The sequence below is a fragment of the Hermetia illucens genome, chromosome 2 (genome assembly GCF_905115235.1).
Source record: "Hermetia illucens chromosome 2, iHerIll2.2.curated.20191125, whole genome shotgun sequence".
Lineage (NCBI taxonomy): Eukaryota > Metazoa > Arthropoda > Insecta > Diptera > Stratiomyidae > Hermetia > Hermetia illucens.
The window spans coordinates 34,265,192-34,291,017 of record NC_051850.1 but is presented as its reverse complement, the minus strand read 5'-3'; the positions used below and the strand labels follow the sequence as shown (position 1 = coordinate 34,291,017).

The 25,826-nt window shown below is 42.1% G+C and overlaps 1 protein-coding gene across 1 annotated transcript in view; it reads left to right on the top strand.

Moving 5' to 3' along the window:
* The window catches only part of LOC119648011 (receptor-type guanylate cyclase Gyc76C-like), a 405,069-nt gene extending 383,388 nt beyond the window's left edge, over positions 1-21,681 (top strand). The window contains exons 15-18 of the mRNA XM_038049411.1: positions 10,202-10,430; positions 10,496-10,660; positions 10,724-11,231; positions 19,960-21,681. Coding sequence (XP_037905339.1) covers positions 10,202-10,430; positions 10,496-10,660; positions 10,724-11,231; positions 19,960-21,116 — 2,059 coding nt within the window. The 3' untranslated portion in view covers positions 21,117-21,681. The remainder of the gene's footprint in view (positions 1-10,201; positions 10,431-10,495; positions 10,661-10,723; positions 11,232-19,959) is intronic.
* Positions 21,682-25,826: the final 4,145 nt, after the last annotated feature.

Sequence of the window (25,826 nt, the reverse complement as noted above, 5' to 3'; positions counted from 1 at the left end):
CTGATCGAAGGCCGGTCAGTTCACCATTTCACCAGTAGTTTGGTCTTCTACTGGCGAATGAGCACCTCCTAGGCATTGGCGCGTCACATGCTTTGGCGATGCATTGAGCCAGATGGACGGCTCTTTCCGTAGAGGCGCCTGCTTTATCAGGTTGATCTAAACACACCTCTATGAAGGTCTGCTCATCCAAAGATTTTGCAGACCAGCCTGAAATCTTTTTTGGTTTCGGGCATGGTAGCTCTTTGCCCTGTGGCTCGACACATATCTCAAAGAAGATTGTCTGGTGATCACTGTGGGTGTAGCGTTCGCTGACGCACCAGGACATACCACGTGCCAGCGCAGGGCTGACAGAGGTCAGGTTTACAACCGAGCCTGACCCCCCTTTCTGAAAGGTATTTACAGCACCTTCGTTAGCCAAAATCATGTCCATCTGCGCAAAAGCTTTTAATACACCATTTATTTTCGCCCACACAAAGCCACTGGCTGCCTGACTTGCAGTACATTGTATGGTCTGTCGACCACAAGCCCATATCGCCGCCCTACCAGTCGAATCTGTGACCCATATGCCATCGTGACGGTTTCTATACGGTTCACTTATGATGGCAACTTCCATCTTAGATTCGAACGTAGTCTGATCAAGTAAATCCTGAGCGACCCTGTAATGATTGAGGTTTATTTGAATAAAGCTCATCTTCTCATTGCAGTGAGCGCCTTCCTAAATTCCGGACATTTGGCACTTCCGGCAATGTGGCGGTTATCCTGTCCCTCTTTTGCTTGGCACAATAGGCATTTGGGGTCCCTATTGCACTCTCTGGCAATATGGCCTTTCTCCCCACACCTCCTGCATCGATCAATGCTGCTGGTGCATGCCTTCGCAAAGTGCCCAAACATGAGGTATTTAAAGCACCTCTTTAGTGAAGTTTGTTCTCTTAAACGACAGACAACCCATCCAATCCGAACCCTTCCCGCAGCTAACAACATCTGCGCTGCCTCCGCTGATACTCGTATTGTGGCCGTTTGAGTTCCACAATAGACTTTTCGTAGGCCCACAACAGACTCCTCTGTAAGGTCTTTCAGCTTGAATTGCTCCTTCAGAGCAGTACAAATTTCTCCTTTCGATGTGACTTCATCGAGATCCTTACATTGTATATAGATCTCATGCTTTTGGGCACGCACTGCGGTATTCTCCCCAAGTGAATTTTTCACTTGAGTGCGAAAGTCATCAGCTTTGTCCACGCTAGATCTTTTCAGCTCGAACATGAGATCTCCTTTCTGGGTTCTTCGAAATCTGTTCACATTTCCGCTCAGATCTTTTAGGTCGGGATCTGCTTTGACCTTTTTGAGTATTTCCGCGTAGGACAGATTGCCCTTACTGGAGATAATAATCATATCTGGACGAGTTCACACTTTTGCTTTTCGTTTCGCTTTTTTGTTGGTAACTTTAGTCTATCCATCGTTTTCGTTCGTCTTGGGCTTCGTTGTGATTCGATAATAGTGCGGTTAGGCGTCACTTGGGTTGCTTGTGATACGGTTAGCACAGCGGGGTTCGGCGCATCCTTATTATTATTTTCCTCCATCTGCGATCTATTATAGAGGACTCTAATAGCCCTAATCATATTCTTTATGGCTTGGTGCACGTTGTGCTTGTCCTTAATAAATTCGGACAGCTCAACTATTTTTGCCCCAAGCTGGGTGAAGGGTAACTCCTCCGGATCGGGACTCTACTCCCTATAAGCCCCGGCAGGGTTACTCCTTTTATACGCTCTTTCACTTTTGGCGTTTATTGGCCTGACCTGGCCTGTACTTTTATCTTTCATCGTCTTTGGCACTGGTGGAGATCTCAAAGTTGACGAACTTCTTCTGAATGGATCTCTTCCTTGTTCCTGGAGCACCTCCTGCTGTTGCGCATCTTGAACATATGCGGTGGGTGTTATGACGGTTTTTGTCATCCAACGATCTGCCTTCAGTTCATCTTTGCTTATTCTTGTTATTGGTGTTCTCGGTAGGGTCGTACTTCGCTTGAACACTTCCTTCTCCAGGTCCAAATCACTTGTAATATTATATGCTAAGGTGGCCAAGTTGTCCACCACCGAGGCACTGCGATCAAGGGATATCGACGACCGGGAGTCCGTTTGCTCCCCCCAAAAGCCGCCGGTACTGGGATTCCGAGCTCCTGCACCGTAAGTTTCCTCCTTTTCTCGTCTTCCATGGTGGTTTAATGTTCTGGGTATCCTTCCCATAGCCACTTTGGTCCACGCACCAGAGATGAGCAAACACTAGCCCATGCACAGTCAGAAAAAAAAAGTGCATGAACACATATTTACACATCAATAGGTATGCCCCAATCTGCCAGCTGTGGTCGCGCCTGATGGGAGATCTGGCCACTGTTTGTCTGTCACAAGCACTTTTCTCAGAAGCAGCTATACGGATTGACACGAAATTTGGTGAGAAGGTGGGAACTGTGGACCCCCAGGACATGCAGTGAGTGATATCCCTCTAGGTTGAATTTAGGCGGGGCATGTAAAAGGGGGGTGTACAATTTTTTTTCACCAAATATAGCCATGTGGGGTATCAAATGAAAGGCCTCAATTAGTACTTTTCGAAATTAGTTTCAAAATTTATTAGAAAGGCGGGGAGTGGGAGGGGTCGAAAGTGATGATTTCTTTAACGGACCCATTCTCAGAAACTACCCAACCGAAAAATCTGAAAAAAATCATGAAGCTGCCTCTATATGGTGTCCAGGCCCCAAAATACTCTCCATGTCGATATCTGTTCAAATTAAGTTAATAATAGTATATTTCCATATTTTTGGGAAAATTGAGTACAACCCCCCTTAAATTTACCTCAGAATTATAAAAGTTGGTAGTAGTATAAAATATATAATAATATGAAGCATATTATCTCCAGGTTTGATCGAAATCATACTATTCGTTACAAAGTTACAGTAGCTCAAAATTGTCTTTACCGTGTAAATTTACAACCCGAAGTACTAAATCTGACATGCTAAATGCATATTCTTAACGGGCTACGTACAAATGGGATAGTTCTACACTCAAATATACTAACAGGAGAAGCAAACAAAACCTTTCATACCTGAAGCGCCCAGCTTCCGGTTTCCCGACTTGTTTGATATACAGACATAGCCGAAGGGAATTATTTCTCCTTCCAATTGGTCATTCAATATTATGCACTGGGATTTGGTCCTTCCATGAACTTGGGCTTAAAATTCATTCCACCTATCAACATTTTGATTTTGCAGTTGTCTCCTGGATGTGCGTAATAAGCAAGATGCTGACATCGACTTGATGGTCGCTTGCATTCGCTTGCGTGTTGTGACTGTCAATTCTCGCAGGGTTGGATAGCTGCGACCACCCTAGTTCAATATTGACTACTTGTAAGATCCAGTTGTCGCTCGATAGTGGGAGAGGTATCTTGCTGGTTGGACGGCAGATATACTGAGCAATCTGAAATGATCGATGAGGATTAGGGCGCCATCAAACATGTTGTTTTCTGGGCTCGATGAAAGGAAGGGTTTGAAGGCTCTACTGACTGCTGCGAGTGCCGGGCGTGACGCGTTCGAAGTCCGATACCAAGTGGCGAAGTTCAGCGTAGTGTGCACTGTGACAAAAGCAAATATGCTATTGCGCTGGTCAGGGAATCGGAAGATGCCGCAAAACGAAATGGTTTCAGAAGTGTATAACACATCACGTAAGAGCTTGCATGTGTTCGCAAATCTTTCCAGGGTCCTGCGAAGGACGTTAACGACTCCTGATGACGAATAATTGAATAGGTAAAAGGAATTCTTCCCCACGATTCTTAACCGTAACACATCCGGTGACGTGCTCATCTTGTAGATAAGAAATATCTATTCAGTGTAACATGCATATGCGGACTGTTCCTCCAAGCCGAAGGAAAATCATTTCGACCATCAGTGCACCCAAGAAGAGTAAAGCCGCTGGGGTTGACGGTATCCTGATAGAGTTATTTATCACTACACCTGCAGTCACTGCAAATATGCTTCTTCCACTCGTGCGAAAATCTTGGGAATACGAGACCTTTCTCATAGCAAAGAAGGAGGGATGAGTATTAAGATTTCAAAGAAGGGCATTCGTCTTGAGTGTGACAATTGGAGAGGTATTTTTGTGCTCCCTGTCAACGCAAAGATAATAGCTGAAATAATCCGGGAACGCATCAAAGAGTATCTCGAAAGGTTGATTGATAGAGAGAAAACTGGTTTCTACTATGAATCTTTCTGCATTGGCCACATCAACATTCTTCGAATCATTTTGGAACCGTGCGCGGGGTTCAGGTCTTCCTTCACTTCGGCTGCTCTTCAGCACAGCGAGTGTACATGGCGTGCTCTAAGCAGTAGGGACGTTCCGGAGAAACTAGAAACTATTTCTAGACCGGTAAGTGAGTGCACGAAATGTCACGTGTTACAATGACGAAAAATCTCGGATTTTGAGGTCCAAAGCGGAGCCCGCCAGGGTTGTATTTTGTCACCGATATTATTTCTTCTTGTTGTAGCTGACATTTTTCATGCTGCATTGTTCAGGGGACGTGAGGAAGTTCAATGGGCGATGACATCTTCCCCCAAACACCTAAACGACTGGGCCATGGACCTTTCCAAATGGTTGTGGATTTGGAAAGATCGGCAAGTAGATTTGGAATCAAGAGAAACACCAAAAAAAATTTGGTTCTCAGTTTGACGGATAGTAGAAATGTAGAAATGTAGTCATGCTATATGGGAGTATCACATGAAAATCGTGGGCAGAGGGAGCTGAAACGCACTTTAGGTAGCTGCGAACATTGGCGCGTAGGTGATGTGTTTGAGCCGGTCTATCCCACTAAGTGGTAAGTGACAACCAATAAATATAGAAGGCTATAAATTTGAGACCGTGGAGGACTTCTTCTATCTAGGATCAAAAATTGCAAGCAATAAGGGCTGCGACGATGAAATGTGCGCGCGGTTGTTGGTAACCAACAGAGCTTATTTCAGCTTACAAAAACCGTTCCTCTCGCAACGTCTAACTATATGGGTCTCTCTTTGATATGGTCAAAACTGTTACTGTACAGACAGTGATCTTGCCAGTCCTTATATGCTCCTCGGTGACCTGAGTTTTCAGCAAGAAAAATTGCGACCTTAGATCTCCCTCAGATGGATTGATGGCGTATACCAGGACGTCAGGCAGCTTTGAGGGGTATCGATTGTGTGTTGATGATGATGCATTTTCAAAGCACATAGACTTGAGGGGAAAGGGGTCGGTACTGCAAAAAAAAATGGTTTTATGATTTAACTACGACAGGGCCGCCAGCGAGCTATTAGAGGAGATGAACATCGGTGGACCGAAAGGAACAGACGTGGTGCAGATATATCTGCAGCGGAAAGGGACACTATCCGGGAGACGCCTACAACATGTATCCTTGCCAAAAAGAGTTTGCAACATTGAACGGTGAATCTTCTGGTGACGCTCTAGAGTTTCCAGTCCATACGCACTTTTCTGCTAGCAAGGAGGACTGTGAGTCGGAACAGTGCTTGGAGTTTATGCAGTTCCACTCGTGTAAAATTTTCAAATCGATAATCATTGGGAACAAAATTAGCTGGGCTGTAAGCAGTTTTTCCCTTTAAAAATCAAGCATTGAAGATGCTATTGTCCTTGACTAGAAAGTTCACTTTTTTTATACACGGACATTGTCGAAGGGAATTATTTCTTCTTCCAATTGGTCATTCAATATTATGCATTGGGATCTGGTCGTTCTATGAACTTGCGATTTAAATTCGTTTCACCTACCAACTTACCTAACGGTTCTACAGCTTAAAGGTTGTCTTTTATTGAGATGAATTATGATGTGGCAAAGTAAATTAGAAATGGACAACTAGCGAATTAACTTTTATGTCATATAGCAGCTTTTCTCTGCTGATTTCTGATGGATCCTGCTAATATAAATGCGCGACAGGAAAAAAATCCGGAATTTAAACTAAACTTGCGCAAAACAAAAGCTGAATTTCTGCTCTACTTAGCTACCGCTCCAATTTTCCCGCGAACTCCACAATGTTTTCAATCCCCACTGCTCCCCGTAGCTCCCAAAACGTGTCTATTCTCGACCGCCCGCCAGGTTTCCAAAAATTCAAAGGTAAGAAGGTTTTGCGATAAGCTTTTCAAAGAGGAATCAAAATTATAATTTATAAATGAATATTTGAAATGTGTCAATGTGTATTGTGGAATCGGGATGGGATTTAAGAATTTGATAAGAGGATTAAGTGAATGGTAAAGAATGCTAGTTAGTAGGAAAATCAAAAGTGCCGCATACAAACAAATGAATCTTTCATTAGCTCGGTCTTAGCTTGTAATCAATGTAGCCTTCGAAGGAAGATTAAAAATTCCCTTGATAAGAGACATCAGGTAAACGTCTACACGTTAGCCAACACTTTGCCACTGTCGAGTGGCTAGTCCTGTGGCTACCTTGAGGTCGATGCGACCTAGTGTGTAGTGTACCGTTACGGTCTTGAATGAAGTGCTCGAAGACACTTTGAGGCCCTGATCCAATTGGATTGTTGCGCCAACGATTATTACGATTATTATATGTTGATTAGGATCCCTTTTGCCCACTGTCGGAAGGAACAGAACTTTCGTCCTCTTACAGTCCTTACAGCTCCTTACCATTTTCAGAAGGGCGAATTTAGCTAACCTCATATAAATATATCTGTGAGAACTCTGTTGAGGTCACTTTCCTTTGTGCCCAGTTCTAATTCATTCCGGATGTTCCCAACCATTCTAAATTAATTATATTCTTGCTCAGGTGTCTTGTTTAGAATTTCCAATCTGTTCGCCTGGGATTCCCTATTATCTTTTCTATTTCATCAATCGAATTATTTTATGACCCGATATAGATACCTCATCCAATACCCTCCAGTTGCTAACTAATCCATTCATGAAAACGTTTCCTACGGTTATATCTAAGATCTTTTATCTGGACCTGGTTATGAATGTTGGTGTTCTTCCATATTATTTATTTCTAGCCTATTGCCGAGTTTTTGATATGCTCCAAGTGGCGTTTCCTGGGAAATAACCGAATGGGCAGTCAGGAAGTCTGAAGATATAAATATTTTACATGCAATGCCAACTCTTAGTTGGAATCAGATCCCAGATTGCCTGCGTAGTTCCTCCTGACAGACCACCGATCTGCCCCTGAGGTAGCCAGGGCTTTTAAGCCTGATGCAATTATTGGCTATCGTATAGTGCAGGTTTACCCTTGAAGTTTGGAGCCTTCTTCCAATATTAAGTAATCTGCAACGGCACTCGTCTTCGATTCATAGATCACTTTAAACATTAGGAGATCTTTTCCTTAATAAGCAACTAATTTACTTCCTTATTTCCTTCTGCCCTTTCTACTTCCACCATCTTGGCGATTTCTTCAGTATTTCTTCAGGAATCTCGATGCAATTACCATCTGAACTGAAATATTACCGAATTTATATTCTTAATTGTCCTCAGTAATCGGTCTTTTATTCAGATCGTGAACAATTTTCTTTTGCCTTCTACTTTGCTTCTAAGCACTTTCACAGTCTTGTGGGTAATCCTGAAGTTTAGGAACTGGTCTGCCTCCTCTATAGTAACTTTGAGAAGGTAGACTGGCACCTTGTGTAGCGTGATGTAAATATCGTCAACATAGGCCAGTAGTTAGTGGAATTAAAGAGGATGGAAGCTCTTGCATTTACCTCGTCGCGAGTCTTTTATATCGACATATCGTATCAAACCACCGTTGTTTAGACCGGCCTTACCATCAACTTCGATGATCCGACCAAACTTCGCAAGTGAATTCTCATTGACGCGAATTACGTGACCATACCATCGAAGACATCTCTCTCGCAAATTCATATCGATTGCGGATATCCTCACTTCAGCCATATTCCAATAGTTTTTCCATCGCTCGCCGCACAGAGAAAATCTGATCTGTTTGCCTGGAGTGAAGCCTTTTTGGTATGGGCCAAGGATGTTCTGGGCGTATGGAGCTATCTGGGCTAGCATATCTAATGGATGGAAATCAACAACGTAATACGATATCTCTATAATTGCTGCACTAGACCCTTTTTATGTATCGGACAGATAATGCCTCATTGTCAGTCGTCAAGCTTTGATTCGCTGTCCCACACTTTGAGCATCAGTTGATGAACCGCTTGGTGTTGCTGGTTGCCTCCCTGTTTAACCAGTTCGACTGTAATTCCATCAGCTCCTGGCGACTTATAATTTTCAAGTCGATGAATTCCACGGACTGTTTTTTCCATACTTGATGGTGGCAACATTTATCTATCTTTGTTAGTTGGCAGGACTTGCAACTCGCCCATATTTTCGTTGTTACGCAATTAATCAAAGTACTCAACCCATCGCTACAATATGCCCACTTTTCAAGTTGACAGACTTGTTGGTTCTCCCAGGCTTCCTTTTCCTTTCTTTCTGTCGCTTCTTTACTCGACGAAGTTCGTAATAGATCTCTACGCGTGCCCCCATTCTTTAGGGTCCGTTCTTTCGCTCTCTTGTTAGCTTACATTCGTCGGCAAACCAGTTGTTCCGACTTTTTTTGCGATTGGGGCCAAGTCTGTTTGTGAACGTACCAAGTCCTTCAGGTGGTTGTGTTATTCGAACTCGGAGCACCATGTCAACGAGATAGTGGTCCAAGTCTGTAATGGTTTCTGTGTGTTCTGACATTCATCAAGGGTGAGATTTGGCACGTTCAATCAGCTCGTGGTGAATTTTGTTTAAAGTGGTCCCGTCGGGAGATGTCCACGTATGTTTGTGGACCGCTTTCCGAGAAAACCAAGTACTTCCAACAACTATTTCGTGCGATACTAATAGTTGGATAGTCCACAGTCTCTTGTTATTTTGGTCATTTTGAATAAGCTGTCACCTACATCTAATCTAATCTCCAAGTATGATGTTGATATCTTGGTATTGGTTGATATCGAGGGTTCGTTCTACTGCCTCGTAGAAGGTATTTTCTCCTACTTCTCTGTGGGGGCATGAACGTTAATGAAGCTTATATTTGGAAATTTGCCTAGCAAGTGCAGAATGAATAGCCTTATGTTTCCAAAGCCGATAACAGCAGGTTTCATTTTTTGGCTGACTGAGAAACCTATTTCGAGCACATGGTTTATAATATCTCTTGCAATGCTGTTACATCAGCCCTATATTGGAACAGGGTATCGGCTAGCTGCCTGGCGGCTCCTTTTCTGTACAGGGGGCGCACGTTCAATGGGAAAATGCGCAAATCATTATTCCGTTTTCGTTGCCGGGTTCTTCGTCGTGTTGTCAATCCAGTCCAAGGCTCCTTTTGTGGCTTTGTAACTTTGGTTTTCCGTGTAGAGTTGTCAGTCCTACCCAACACCCAACCTGGAGAACCAGTTGGTTTTTAGGCGCGGGCGACTCACCTTCATCCTTTTCGGTCCGCAGCTTTTTGTTAAGAAAGAAGTGGAGATAGGGTTTGATAGTAGAGCAGTTAATTTTGGTTCAGCAGGCGTTTCCCAGGTTTCACCTTGTATACCAATCCATGTTTTGCTCTGGGACCTATACTACCCTTTGACCGCCGGCCACCCGCTGCAGATGTTATGCTGACTCATTACCGGAGAAAACTCTTCGTATTCGGTGTGGAGTTGCAATTTATTTACTCGATTTAAAGATGAAAAGACGAAAGTAATCATCATAATTTGTCCTTTCTTTTAATTCCTGGGAAAATTACGGTGCCAAGTTCGGTGCTATTATGCTTTTAAGTGAGAAGGGAACCTGCAAAGTTGATTTTTCATACAAATTATATTTTCCCTCTTAAAACAAGTAGTCCCAAAATTCCAGAGTCTAAAGAATTTGGCACAGACAAATTGAATTCCAATCACCATATTCACCCTTGCCAAACAAGCGACATAAAAAGCGCGGCTCTTCAGTGTATGTATAATACATCAAAAGAGATCACTTTCCATTTCTGTACCTTAAAGACGGCCCTCCCTTCCTCTCTGGTCTAGTACCAACTTCGTTATGAATTCAAGTTGAGCTTGGAATCCAATTGAAAAACATATTGCCTAGTTCGCTGATGTAAAATACTCGAACATTCAGCCCCCACCGCCACTAACATGTCCCATTTAATTTTAGAGACATTGCCTGTGAATGCACATGTGTCATACGAAACGAACATATTTCTGTTATCCTTTCAGAACACGTTTAAAGAAAATGCGTGGTGGAAAATCGAAAAATATCATGGATCAAATGATGGAAATGATGGAAAAATATGCAAACAACTTAGAGGATATCGTAAACGAACGAACACGTCTGCTATGCGAGGAGAAAAAGAAAACCGAAGATCTGCTACACCGCATGTTACCACAATCTGTTGCTGAGAAGTTAACAATGGGACTAGGAGTGGAGCCAGTCTCTTTCGATTCGGTGAGATAATTTGATGCTTGTCTTTTCCTTCCCAGGCTCATTTCCGTTAAATTGGTTGTTTGCAGGTTACCATCTATTTTAGTGACATCGTTGGATTCACAGCCATGTCTGCGGAAAGTACACCGCTCCAAGTTGTTAATTTCCTTAATGATCTCTACACAGTCTTTGATAGAATTATTAAAGGCTATGATGTATATAAAGTGGAAACTATTGGTGATGCCTACATGGTGGTAAGTAACTCCCTTAATACGAGGTATTCCGATATTGGTTCAAAACATATTTATTCCTTGCAGGTTTCTGGATTACCAATCAAAAACGGTGTTCGTCACGTAGGCGAGATAGCGTCCATGTCCTTGGAACTACTAACTGCCGTTCGGCAACATAAAATTTCACATAGACCAAATGAAACACTAAAACTACGCATTGGAATGCATACGGGCCCCGTGGTTGCAGGTGTTGTTGGATTAACAATGCCACGCTATTGTCTTTTCGGTGATACAGTCAATACCGCATCACGAATGGAGTCGAACGGGGAAGCGTTGAAAATTCACATATCTAAGAAGTGCAAAGAGGCTCTAGATCGTTTGGGTGGATACATAACAGAGAGGCGTGGGCTGATATCGCTGAAGGGTAAAGGTGAGGTGGAAACCTATTGGCTAGTGGGTGCTACGGAAAAGGCAATTCAGAAAAAACCTGTTGATCTTCATGATTTGCCACCGCCGTTATTCTGTCGGCCCCGAAAAAGCCCAAAATTAAATAGTGATTCCCGTCAGCCTAGCGTGATTGGTGCACATTATTTCGGTAAGTGTCTGTAGAGTTTAAACTTGGCAATCTTTTTGTTGAAAGCAGAAGTGTAAAAGAAATGGAGTGACTGGATGAATGGAAGGAATGGATGACGCATAATAATAGTTCAATATGGTCTCACACTGTTCCTACTTAGCGCTATTTGCGCCCTGAATACCGTTCATCCACTAAATTTTTTTATATAATATTGGTCGTTTATTAGACTCCAATACTTTCTTAGGGTCCTCAAAATAGAACTCATTTTCAACAAGAGAATTAAAAATTATAATGATATTTGTACAGGAAGATTTTTCTTTAATTTCGCAGAAATATTTGAGTTGGGTGACTGCGAATTGGACAGTTTATTATGTTCAAGTGAAGGCACACCATCGATAAGAAGTAAAAAACAGAAATAGTCGAGTTGAGTTGGAAGTGTTACATTTAGGTGCCAATGAGAGCTTCAAATTATATTCCCGAATTGAAACACTTGGTCAACCCCAAAATTTGTGCCAACTCGAAATATTGAGAGAGGACTTCACTAACATTAACTTTGTCAATAGAAAACCACGAATTTCTGTAAGAGACACATACCCACTTTCCTAAACTCCAGTTCCATTCAGGAGTGATGTTGCTATCAAACGCGTCCAAAATTTCGATTCAGCAATTTTATTAATTGTTAACATGCGTCAACGAGAACGTCGTTAGAGTTTTAATAATCTTCATACGAAATCTGCACGAGTATCCATTAATTTATCGATGTCTGCGATTTGCAAACCAGGTCTCAATATCCAATGACCAATCTTCGAGAGTGCCTACATTGAGTAAGTGGTTACAAAAAGGACGAGTGTAATGAGTTTACACGATAATGAACAACAATGTCGTGTGCTAAACCGAATTTGTAGTAAATGTGTAAAGTTCTTAACAAGGCATGGTGAATTTTATACTATAATTTGGGATGTTACCACTTTCTCGTGGTATATTATACAGAACCAAAAACCTTAGGTTGCTGTTCCGCAAAATGTATGTTTGGTATATTCTTAATTTAGTTTATGTTTTGGAGATTAGAACTCAATTCGAATTTATTACATTTTACATTATCTTAAATTTAATTTTAACCTCGGATATAGTCCGATCACTCTATGGCAAATATCATTCAATCATTGACCGATTGGCGCCAGGACGAAAGAGAATCATATGCTAGATATTAGTGAATTTAACCCCTAGAAAATTCTTTATTATATTGTTATCAATATCCCTTAATTGGGACATAGTGCGTCAACCACACCTTCTCGACATTGTTGCCCGTTCGCCGAAATATGCGTGAGCTTCATCTAGGTTACTGTTCTGCGCCATGCGCTTTTTTAAAATGTGACCTATCCATCACGTATACCTGCACCTGGACCGTACGCCAACACATTTCTTCGTACGAGACGGTATCAGATCAGAGTACACGGGACAAACGAGTGTTAACGAAGACTTGAGTAATGGTTGTCGCTTTCTATGTGTTGCTCTTATATAATAGCACAAAGAGAACATTGATGCACAACGAACTCAACGTGATGTTATTATTAACGTCATCAGAAATAACGCTGCCAATAAAGGCGAATTTAACGATGCCTTTAAATAAATATAAAAAGAGTACGATGACTCGTCGAATTAAGAACGTTGACTTTGCCTCCTTCTCCAAATGCAGAGCAAATTCTGCAATGTCGAGAACTTGGACAAGACAGCATACAACCCTATCCGACTCCGCTTTCGACTTCGAGTTCCTCTGAAAAGTTACCTCAATGCAGTACATGGGATTTCCTGCTGCGATATGTCGCTCTGATAATAGCTATTAATTTCTCGGGAACGCCCCTCGCCCCTTCCTGCGATGAAGAGTAAGTGGAGCGAAGGTCTAAACTCCACATAAGGAATAATAAGGATATTGCTGTCGTTAGTATAGCCAACAGGCTCGGGATACCCTACAATTCGCATTGCCGAAGCTGCGGAAATGGAAGAGAAAACCCTCATGCACTTTCTCTGCGATTGCCCAGCTCTAGTTAGGGTCAGGCCACGGACACTGGGTAAAATATTCTTTGGGGACCTCAGAGAGATTTCTAGCTGCAGGGTTTTCTTTTGTGAATAGTACGGGCTGGCTCTGAAGATCCGAGCCGGCTGGATTCTGCCTCCCTACTCTCATAATAGCAGTCACGGTCTTAGGAGTTTCTGGCATCAAAACGGCGCACCATAGCGCTAATTGGGATCCTCGGAGCGGCCACTGATACCTACATACCTACCCATAGGGTCCAGAGCCAAACGCCAGCTGCTCTCTTTCGAGGTGTTCTTTAATGCGTTTCCGAATAATTTTAGCTTTCCTATGGATAGAGGTGGAAATTTTTAAAAGACAGTGCTGCGCCAATTTGCAGCAGGATATGGGATCCTAACCCACCGTGAACATTACTTCGCGGAAACCGCTCTGGCCTATGCTAATAACACATTCGTCGCGCCTACTGGACTCGATCCAATACTTGGGGCTTGTTTTGTATCACGTCTGTTCTTGTGCTTTCCGCGCTCCGATTTTCTTCCGGCCTCGGCATCTCCTCCACAAGATAATCCATCGTTCAATATCCTTCTTTCATCGACGAATCTCGGACATTGGAACTTAACATGTTCGAAATCCACAGGTGTAGTGGTGTATTCACTCCGAACAGTCGGGAGACTCGTCGAATTCGATGTAAATGAATCTAATAACCACCATGTCCCGTATCAAACCGTGTCAGGTGATAATTCAATTCTTCGTCCTTTCGCTCGACCCTCTCTCTTAATACACAGGATCGGCTTATGGACTAAGCGATCTTTTTCAGAATTATCCCCCACCCGTAACTACCACCTCTTGTGCAGCTCTTTACTAGTGGCTTTTCGGAAGCCTTCAGTAACCTTGTTTGGCTATGCTATCTTCCTCTAGTAGATCATTCTCGCGATAACACAAGTTACCTCATCCCGTAGTGTCCTATAAGCGCTGCACATCCTTAGCCCAATTGGCCTGTATGCAGAACTCATCCTCTTCCGGTTCACAGTAGCGTCTAATGCTCCTGGCTAGACTAGAGTCGCATATAGTAGGATGGATTTCACGACCCGTGCGATAAACAGCCGGAAACTATACTTTGACCGATATTAGGCGTAATCGTTATTAGAGATTGAGTAGCCTTCGACTTCGATTAATCGAACTAAGTGGCTAAGGATACCCACTTTAGTCAAGGTGCTCTTAATCCAACTCCAGTTGACTGAATTAAAGGCATCTATCTAGCGTTATTAACTCGCAACACTCACCAATATCCAACAACCATTACCATCGCATTTACGCACTCACCGAGACCAACACTTCCGTTCCGGTAGACCACCCACTGCCTCGACAAACAACATTTTCTCCATAATACTACAAGGTAGGATGATATGAAAGGCGCAGACGGCTTGACTTCGGGGGCTTGGTTTCAGAACCAACCGCATCATGGAAAATTCAAACGTATTTATGAACCTCTTGCGTTTGGTCAGCCAACTTGATGGTTTCCTTCGGAATTCTACCAAATCTGGAACTTTGTTATCCCCAATATGTCACGGTAACCTCGAGATCGACAAGACGTCGTTTGGAATCGTCGACCGAAATACACTTTCCGGCGGGAAAATAGTTTTAATAGTTTTGAAGAGTAGCCGGCACGTCACTTAGGGTGATTTTTATAAACGTATTTTATTCATTAAGACCTTCTAGACCGCGTCCCACAAATTCGTGTTTGCCTCAAGACTCAACTACCTATAACAATTCCATTTGCCTCCCCGTATGGCCCTTTTAAAGTTATTACGAAGATCTCGATGTTGTTTCTCCAGTTCATGATATTCCGATGTCCCCCTCGCCCTTTACCAAAGTCTTCTCGCCTATAGATGAGATTAATTTAACGTAGAAATTTCTCGATTCCACTAGTAGAATTCTCCGTTTTCAAGATCGAGAAAGATGGCCTGTTAGTTACTATGCTATGGTGTGTTAGGTCAACGGAAGGTAGACACGCATCTAAAGTTGACCAGTACCAATTACGCCAAACATTCGACGAGGAATTGGCCTCCAGGTATTCGTTACTTGGTTTCCCCACTCAAAAACGCACACGTTGAAACCCACAATCACTTTAGGGCTCTGATCTCTAGGGTCCAACACAAGACTGTCTAGCATCTCCTTATAATGTGTTATTATTACTATAGGAGGAGCGTAGCAGCTGTAGATATGGACACCATTGATTTTGACCAGCAAACAAAGTAAGCTTCTAGGAATTTCATTGTTCCCTGTATGACTGACCTTCCGCATGCCCGACGTATCCTTTACCCATATAATGCTACCGTAGTTTCTATGTGGTTCGCAGTTTACCGCCACCTCCACATTCGACTTTCGAATGGTTTGTGAGAATAGTTCTTAAGCTGATTCGCAGTGGTGGAGGCTAATTTGTATCAACCTTATTCAACCTCCTTTTATATGTCGGATACTTCTACTACATGCAAGCTATTCTCCACACATCCTGCATCGTTTTGAGCTATCGTACTGACTAGTGCATGTTGATGTAAAATGAGCAAAATCGAGGCACTTGAAGCATCTCTTTAAATAAACTTGCTCACACTACCCAACCTAGCCTTACCTTGCCTGCTGATCCCACCGGCAAGCTGACGACAGGGAACTGTGTATCCAAATGCGTTCTTAATCCTTTTTATTGAACATTGCTCTACTTCCCCAGATTAGATAGATAAGTCCGTTAGCCCAACACAGATATCCTCTTGGTTTGTAACCTCGTATAAGTTCTTGCATTTAGTAATTACCTCCTACTTTGGGGCTTCAATTTTCACTTACTCATTCAGTAACTTTTTGACCTGGCTGTGAAAACTATTCGTTAACTCCCCGCTGGATTTATTTAGTTCCAACATGTGATTGCCATTCAGCGTTTGTCTAAAACGGCTCCGATTATCACCCAAGTGTATCAGTTCCAGATTAGCTTTCATTTTCCGAAAGACATGGTCATAGATCATATCTCGTTTATTGGAAATAATGATAATTTTAGGACAGTTCTTCTTTTTGTTCTTTTGCTGCTTTTTCAATGCCTCCCATTGCTCGGGTTTACAACCCCTTTGCGATAGCTTTCGCTATTGTCTTTAACAACGATAAGAAGCGCGCACTCAAAATAAAAGGCTTGTGGTGATTTGTCGATCATTCTTCTCTTTTGTCGAACGTTGAAATTTGGATACCCTCGTCTTGGTGGTAAATAGCATCAGCTCCGTTTTGGTGGGATTTCTAGCGAATCCGAATTTCGCAGCCTACATGCCCATCTTTCTCGCGCCAACTATGATTTCACTCATAACGGAGAGAAACATCCCTAATCCCAATAGTACTGACTCGTCGGCATACACCATCGCTTTCAGCGGCTCTTGTCCAATACAGATTGAATTTCAGCCATCCCTCTCAAACCCCTCTGCTCTGCTCCCTCTGCTAACAGCTCTGGTCAAATGGCTCCCTAAGAGATCAGATTAAATCCTATTCTGGTAAGGACCTCCTTGATGGCTTTGGTACTAACGTGGTTAAATATTCCCTCCACATATAGAAAGACAGATAGTATATATTGCTTGTGGCGGCCGTTCAAATGTGCTAATCACCTCGTGAAGAGGGATTTCTGTGAAATTGTCTGTGAGGTAGGCGTACTAAGATTTAAGTGGGTGTAGAGGATACGATTTTTAACACTAAAAAGTAGGACTAATTGACTGGAAATCCTTCACGAGGGCAAGGCCGCGCCTTCCACTTTTGATATAAAAACCACGCGCGTAACTCCAGAAGCGCAGTGTGTATCCGAACGAAATACAGCTCCGGTAAATCTTCGGTAATTATCGATTTAATAATCTCGCAATACTGGGGTTTGCATGCCACCATCTAAAGTTCTGACTGACAGTCCTCCTAGCTGAGGGGAAGTGCATATGAACTGGCAGCTTCAGGATTTCACCAGAAGATTCCGTCCAGGAGCCTTTCGACTTTTCCAAAAGGATAGGCTTCTGTATTCCTTGGCCGAAATGTTACTGAGTCTTGTAAACTTGCTGACGCTTTCAATATTCTGATAATATTTAAGCTTGGTCCACTTCCTGGCTGTCTTGATGGCCGACTTGTAACAGTGACAATGCCTTTTTGCTGTGTCTTGCAGAGAACGTAACGGCGGCGGTTTCGAATACTTTTTCCAAAGCCCCGACATTTCACTCGGTGCTACCAATGGTACAAATGTTACCTTTGGTAGCAACGGAGAATTTGTTGTTGACTATTTAACCAAACTTTCTCCGGTCGATATTGTTGGGGGCACTCTACAGCGATATTTAGAGTGAAAAGTAATCAACTGTCATCTGAGATGGATCTCCTCTCAGACACTTTTCAATTCTCCACCCTGAAAGTCCTATTGTCGATTACTCGGCTAATATAAAGAACTTCCGCCCAACCGTCACAATTCTTCGAACTGGTGAAATGGAAGGTTGGTATACTGGTCCTGTTATACACCGATAGGTTTGTGTTAATAATAAAGTCAAAGAGAGACTCGCGTATGCTTAGTATTGCTGTCGCAGCCTACCAACAGGTTGGCCGTACGTCAGATGTAGTTCTTCTGTTGCAGCTGACCGGCCGTGAGCCATGTAAATCGAAGAGATATATACGTTCTTCGCTCCTGCCTGCTCCATATTTACTACAGTTAGGTCACTGGAACTCAGATGCAGACATCTACAGGCTGGCAATCACCGCAATCACCATGAGTTCTGCAGTTCGCTGATTTTAGCTGCGTAAAAATTGAAAACGTCCCTGGAATTAAAGCAGGGGGTGCATCCGCCTGTTCCCCATTACCATGCAGGAGATACTCCATGACCATTTCCTACAGCCTTCAACGCTGGTCATAGGTTAACCATGACTTCAACAGCATCCCGTCTCATCGTTGATTTCCGGCAATCGATATTCTTGCCTCCTCTTGTTCCTTAGGGTACTTTCGACGTCGATAGTCTCGAGGTGGCAGTACTGACGGCAGTAGTCTGTCTGCTGCCTCCCTCGCTCCCGCAGGTCCCTGCTGTTGGTCCGAACACACCAGTGTCACGGCTGGCACCGACTGCACTCCACTCGAGAGCTACTTTCTCCTGACTGAATGGCAGTAGTTGATCCTCCGATGATACGTTCAACCTACTTCTTCTTTTCTATGGTCTTCCATTTTCGTTTTATAAAATTTAGGTTCACCTCTTGATTCCACGAGTAATCCAAAAGAAATAAGCAGCTTACCCGGTTACAGTGTAAAAGTCCTACTTGAAGTTGAAGGTCCTCAAGGTATTCAGAGTCCAAATACTAGAGACCAATTTCCCGCTTGGGTCCCATTAGCAAATTTTCTAGTGCAGGGAGGACGATTCCTGTGCTTGTCGACGGTTAGTTGAACTTACTCCCAGCTCGAGCTTGCACACTCTGGGTCCGTCCGAAGCAGGTTTCCAGTAGTGACCGCGGGGAGGTGTTGTGTAACCTGAAGGAAAATCAGAGCAGCCCGCCAGTCGTATCGATATTTTCCGATTTTGATTCGAGTGAGTTTTTCGGAACTTTACGTGGATTTTTCCAAGCTGATATTAACGATTCTGGTTTGATCCTCACGCACCATGTATTAGACAGGTGAAGTTCTGCAAATGTCGTGGAAGAGACTGTAATGTCAGAAACCATATTCCCGACCCTGGTTAGAGTGTCGACAACAAAATGTTGGCGGATCTACTTTTTCTGTTTTTGGGACAACTCTGTCCTCGTAGTTGACGGAAGTCAACCCAGATCATATTTTACCCACCTTCGACATCTGATGCTGGCTTGTCTGCAGATATTGATTTTTGTATCATAATTCCCTCCGATCCTTATATTGATGATAAGCAATTTGACTTTCACAATTTCCTTTCATACTCCATCCACGCCCCCCCCCCCCCCCCCCCGCTTTCAAGAATATTTTTCATTCGCGTCTGTACAGACACTCTCGATCTATTCTCAGTGAATTATGTTGCGGCGATAAAATGAGCTTACGAAAGAGGAGAACCTAGTGAACTCTGATTTTCGAGATTTACCACAAAATTTTTTGTTCTTTGCTATCATTGCTAGTTGCATTCCCAATAATAGTAGATGGGACTTGCTCCCTCTATGAATATTCTTCTGTTCTTTTTCGTGATACTGAAACTTAGAATAGACGACTAACATTTTCCGCCAAGGCAGAAGCAACTTATCAGACTTACCTCTGTCAGGAGAACGACTTTCATCGCTGCTCCCAGGGCAGAGGTGGGATAACATCTGCCCTGGACGAAACCGTTAGTTGTCTTTTTTGAGTACTTGGGTGCTAAGTCTAAAGCGAGGATTCCGTAAGTCGCTCTCCATTTGGTTGGCTCCGAAATAAAATAGGTGAGTCCCTAATATCCTAAACAAAAAGTTGCAATTTAGCCATCTCAATCTGGTATTTGAAGGTGGTAAGTATATAGTATGGTGTGATGTCATGGATTTGTCATTTTGAAAAAGCTTTAATCATTTAAGTGATGCAAGAGGGGAGATTAGTTGTGTTGTGTATATTGGGCTGAATGGTCGATATGTCTATCTTCAATTTTACGTATTTATAGATAATTACCTTATCTAATATTAAAATATTTTGTTATAATAAATATCAGAATAAATTTTCAAAATAGTAAACCCCATTTTCATGTTTCATTTTAGGAGCAGGTAGCCGACGTCCGTCAAGCGTGCCACGAACTGATGGTGCTGAGAGTACAAACAGCCTCCAAGGTTCCGTCCTTCACATGCGAGAATCGCCGCGTGCCCTTCATCGAAAGATCGAGCGAACCCCCCTCTACCTGAACAGCGAAATACCATCAAGTAGCAATTGCAGCCAGAATGGAAGCATTGAAGGCATTAACAACATCAGCTGTCGAACCGGTGGCTCTCACAGCACTCTCGATCACTCCGAAATCCTGGATAATACAGCGTGTGATAGCACGACGAACAGCTGTAACAAAAGACCCTCAGCAATGGGGAGACCTCAACGCAGTCGCAATTGGAGTGGGAGCGCAACTGGAGGAAGCAGTGCTGGTCTACCGAATCACAATGAAGTTGATGCAGGCGAAACGGATGAAGATGACCCCGGTCATAGTTTGAATAATGACAGAACTTCGGCAACAACAAGTGTGCCAATAGTCGATCCAAAGTTAGCTTCTGTAGCCACAACTCTCAGGGAAAGCCGATCGCTCGATCCGTTTCCGCAACTACGAAAACGTTTTGAAGCAATCAAGGGATCAAGTGAGAAATTCCTGAAAAATCACAAGCATTCACGATCACTGGACGATGGAGATGTTGCCTTGATAAGTACCGACCCGAATGCAACGGGAGAGGATATCGATGGCGGTTATCCCAGAGGTGGAGACGGCTTAGTGATCAGCAGGATTGGCGACATGATCGACAGCTGCAACCAAGTCACCAATCATAGCCGAAGCTCATCTATCAAACATCTGAATAACAACTGCAACGGATCAATTAACATCGAGGATTCTCAGCAGCCACTTCTTCGACAGGGATCATTAACGACCCCAACAGATGAGATAAACTGGCAATCGAAGCGATGGCATTCACTGGAAACGATGGGCGGGGTTGGAATGCGAAATAATGGTGGCAATGCGGGCGATAATAATAGTAATAGTAAAAAGGCGGCAATGGGACGTGGTTCTATTGCGACATGGCTAGTGAATATATTTCATGGTAATACGATACGACCGAGTGATACGTCCTCAACACGTGTTGGAATTATGCAATCGGGTGTGCGCGGGATGGCTGGATTCGGTGAAATTCCATCGGCACCTGAACGTGAGAGTATTGTTTAGACTTATTTAATTATTCATTAGGAGTTGAATGTAATCTTATTATTTTTTATTTGTAAATTTATTATTTTTTAGGATGTTACTTTTTTAAGAGTATGTTTGGGGATTTTGTCGGCATTGCGAAATGTTTTTTGTTGTTTTTTTCTCTTTTTTTATGGGCATATTTCTGAACCGCCGGTTTCTGAGGAGAGAGCCACGAAGCTAAGAACGTATTATTTATTAGTTTGTTCTGCATTCTTAGCTCCAAGATCTTAAGTGAGTCGAAAGGGTACATTTTATTTTCATACATTTTAACAGACTTGATTGAGTAATGCTTCCCCGACGGGAGCAATTATTCAACCATAAAGTCCTGGCAAAAGTAAGGAGGCAAAAATGTATGGCGACTGTAATCGACTCTTGCTCCTAGCTTCAATTTTATCAGCATCACCATTTTAGTATTTCCAAAGCATTCGCTCACTTGCTTGGCAATTTTTTTGAAACATCTTGGAAACCGCAAATTTTAATGAGAGCAGCTGACAAAAACTCAACCAACTGAAAATATTGTTTAGTAAATTTCGTAGAAGGAAAATTGTTAGTCTTTCACTGAGCCTCATTTATAATTTCATGTCCTGTATGTGGAAAGAGTCAAATGAAGAAAGCTTAAAAGTTTCTAGCGAGTTTCCGGGAGGGCCATATCATTAAAAATTTCTTCTCTTAAAACATTACATAATCATCGCAATCAAAACATCATCAAAAAATTAAAGTGTTAGGATAAGCTTACAAATTGTTACACAAAATTAAACTAAGCGTGAAAGTGACTCTTGCTGGATTGGGAACGATTGTGAGTGGGGACACATTTTATCTTGCACAAAGTAATTAAGGATGTCAGAACTGATTCAGTCAGAGCTTAAAGAGGTTTAGATTGAACGAGCGAGTCTGAATGTTGAAGGATAACCAAAGGAAGGAAGGTTTTATATTTTTAGTGATATCAACTTCAAGCGAGGATGACTGGGGAGTAATCTATAATGCTGGAAGCGTGCAAAGTAAAAGTGAAGAATGTCGTGCACAGTTAGAAATGAAACATAGGCCTATGCTAAGAGTTATCCCTTAAATGAATAATTTTATCGTTATGTACCTTGTAAGTGCGAATCTGCCATATTTTTTCATTTTTAAAACTTTTGAAGGTCTTGATTATTTTTTAACTATAAATTTTACTGAATTAGAAAGAAAAATATATTTTAGGAAAGTTTTTTTTGAAGAAAAAAATACAAAAAAGTCTAATAATGCGCGTCCTCTTGATCTGAAAAAACTGATAGAAAACTTTCGTCCGAAAATACGTCGATAGATATCGATAAGGAACTTTAGAAAATGAAAAAGTTTTTTTATAAATGCGGTCCTAACGACTCGCCAGAGATAACAATTGGAAACGTTGTAGCCAATCTTTTTTTCGAAAGACACAAAAGTAAACTCTTAATCGGATCCATCGTCGTATATCTATGAAATTTTAAATTTGCTGTTGTTTAGAGTAAAAGTGCGAAATTCAAATATAACTTGTTACAGAGAAGCGTAGAATTAGGAATTTTCCGGAGAACAGGATTGAAAAATTCAAAAAAAGAAGAAAAATTATGAAAATGAAAGTTTAGAGAGAGAGAAAGGGATCTAATTAAATTTTATATGAGTTTGTTGTGAGCATATTAATTTTAAAATATTATACGGAATGAATGCTTTAATTGTTATTGAGTATGAGCGTGAAAAGAAGGGAAGGAATGTTGTGTTATCGCCATATGTTAATCATTTGTTATTTTTTAGAGAAAATTACGAATGTCATCATTGTCTGTTTCCCTAACTAACCAGGATCCGACTCGTTTCCAGTTTCCGGTTCAACTTCTCATTATTTTTCGATCGTTGATATTTTCCTCTTTTCTATGCCTCTCCTGCTTATTCTATTTATGTTAATGAGTTTCCAAGGATCGTGAAATGATACGCCGGGATCGAATTTGAATACTATTCAACAGCCCCTCTTTAATATCCATCCAAATTTGGAAGGCCATTTGCAGACATTTTCTGCGTCGTGAGATACTTGAGCTGGATCCCTTCTGCAGACAGTTCGTCTCTCACAATATTATCTGGCTCTGTGTACGAGGACCGTCACTCATCGTGAAAATATACCCGGTGCATTCTGTCATCGATGCATACAACCCAACCAACGTCAACATAACCTGCCAGGCTATCGCCTCTCGGTCGAAAAGTGGTGCTTAATAATAGTGCACAAGATAACCATGCATACTTCGTAGCCAACGACTGCTTCCAAAACAGTAATTAAATTGACTTAAAACACTGGTGCCATGCAGTTTATCAGGGCGACTCCCACAAGCTCCCCGTACGCGACTTTTCTCCATCTTCCGCGATTCAAACGTCTGCCTTCGACAACTCCGTTCCTCGGTCAACTAACTGAGTGCATAGCAACATTCTGAATCAATGCAATATATCTGCGATGTATCCTCGTTGAATGATAACGTATTTAAAGAAAATTCAACCCCTAAACAATATGAAACGATTTTCCCAAGAACTTATAGAGCCCGTGAATGCTTCTGTGGTTTCCTGAGAGTGTGGTCATCAGCGTAGAGGATGATTATAAGCAAATCGTCGCTTTGGTTATCGACTTAGATATTCGCATCTCTGAAAGATGGTTCTGCCCCAAAAATGAGCAGCTCTTCGCTCCGACGCTGGTAAGAACAACAGGCACTATGTTCCCTGAAAGCAGCTCGGACGAAATCGTCTCAGCCTTGTCGATAATGTGATCGGATCCATACTTCATCTTGCATGCATCCTACGTTGTAATGAAAAAAAAAGGCAAATTTGATCTTTTAATGCCGAATAGTGAGTTTTTTTATTCCTCATATACCGGTATTTCGAGGACCAGTTGTCCTCTTCCTCAGTGAGTTCGTCAAAACAAAAAAAGACAAAAATTCACTGAGGAAGAGGACAACTGGTTCCCGAAATACCGGGGTTATGAGGAATAAAAAACTCGCTATTCGGCAGTAAAATATAAAATTTGTCTTTTTTTTTAATTATAAAATAAGCCGGAAAAACGACACACACAACCGAAGAAATCCTACGTTGTGTCAAGAAAGCCATGCCAAGACGTATAGAGCTAAATCGCATCACAGAAGCATAAGTCTCCCATGATTCATTCCAAGACGTCACGAAACCCCCATTATGACTAAACTCGCCTTCCATTTAGTTACAGAACCATCAGCGTCATATTTATTTTGCAGAAATATTACTCCTCCAGATCCCAAATGTCTTTCTTTAACATCGAGAAAAGTGCGTTGATCATCGCCTGCATCCATTCGTTTCCCTCTGAATCAGAGCATGCAGATTTAACTTGAATCTCCGCCATGCATACGATATCTTGATCATCCTTGATTTACTCTTCAGTAGCGTGGTGCTTTCTTGGTATACCTGATATCCCTGTGAAAACCTCTTTCGGGCTTCCTGGCTTACGCTTCTTCGAAATCGTAATTTCTGGAGTTGGAACCGCATCTGAATTTGGAGCTGGGTTAACATCAAAACCCAAGAAAGGTTTATATTACTCAAGCCATCCTCAAAAATCGTCTGGAACTTCTGTAGAATTCTGTGATCTTCATTGTTAATCGGTCTCTCATTGTTCAGTATAATGTTAAGGATATCTTTCGTCAACAAATTTGAGTCATCGCCTTTCTCAACGAATTCGGCCATCCGATCCAGATAAAAATAAATTTTCCTGCCTCCTCAGACTTTTTCAAGAATTATACGTCGCACGGATCATATGTTCATCACGGATGGAAACTGTAAAAGCCTCAGTAGTCTAGGAAAACATCTTTTTATGTATGATTCTGTGCTTGGTCTAATTTAATCAGTAAAGAGACGAACCAAATTCTTAAAAGTCACTAACGTCCGGGGTCAGTCCCATCTAAATCACGTATGGAGTTTTCCATTCAAATAGGACAGCGATTCTTGATGAAGTTCGCAGTTGAGATTGCGTCTGTCCAAATTGAGGATGGAAGCCCAGACTGAATAATCATCGAGATGCAAGGGGCAGTTTTTCCACTGGGTTATTCTGTTCTATTCCAGGTTTATGGAGATTATCAGTCGATTTTGACTAACTACCTCAAGCATTACTTCGTCGGAACCACTCCTACATCGTATTTAATCTAGCAGTCGCGGGATTTAGCTATTTATGTGACGGCACTGAAATGACAGAGACACGTTGATACAAAAGCAAAGCGCATTGCTCTGTCTGCAGAAGATAGCTTTTTCTCCATGTATCTGTTGCTTTTCTTTACCTTCCTCTTTTTCACCCATTTGTGTTTTATCGGATATCATAGGCGAGCTCACCTCTATAGCGCGTTCAAATTTTGTCCGTTGTGAATGCTCGATTTGCTGCGAAATACGTTATATAATACATTACGTAAATTTGTGTGAACGTTTGCTGAATTTCTGTTCGATTGCCATTAAACTTGAAGCGATCAATAGAATAACCCGTTTGCAAGGTTCAGATGGCCGAACCTTTGCATGCTTTGCACTTGATGGGATCCTTTAAATAGTTTACTATTACTTTCCAGCTCCTCTTCCACACGATTTTCAAAATATTTTTTACATCCTTTTTGTACCACTAGTTTGCTTTTAGTTGTGGTCAACTTGTTCCTCGTCATTGAACCTCTGGGGCTTTGGCCCTCAGTATGCATTGCT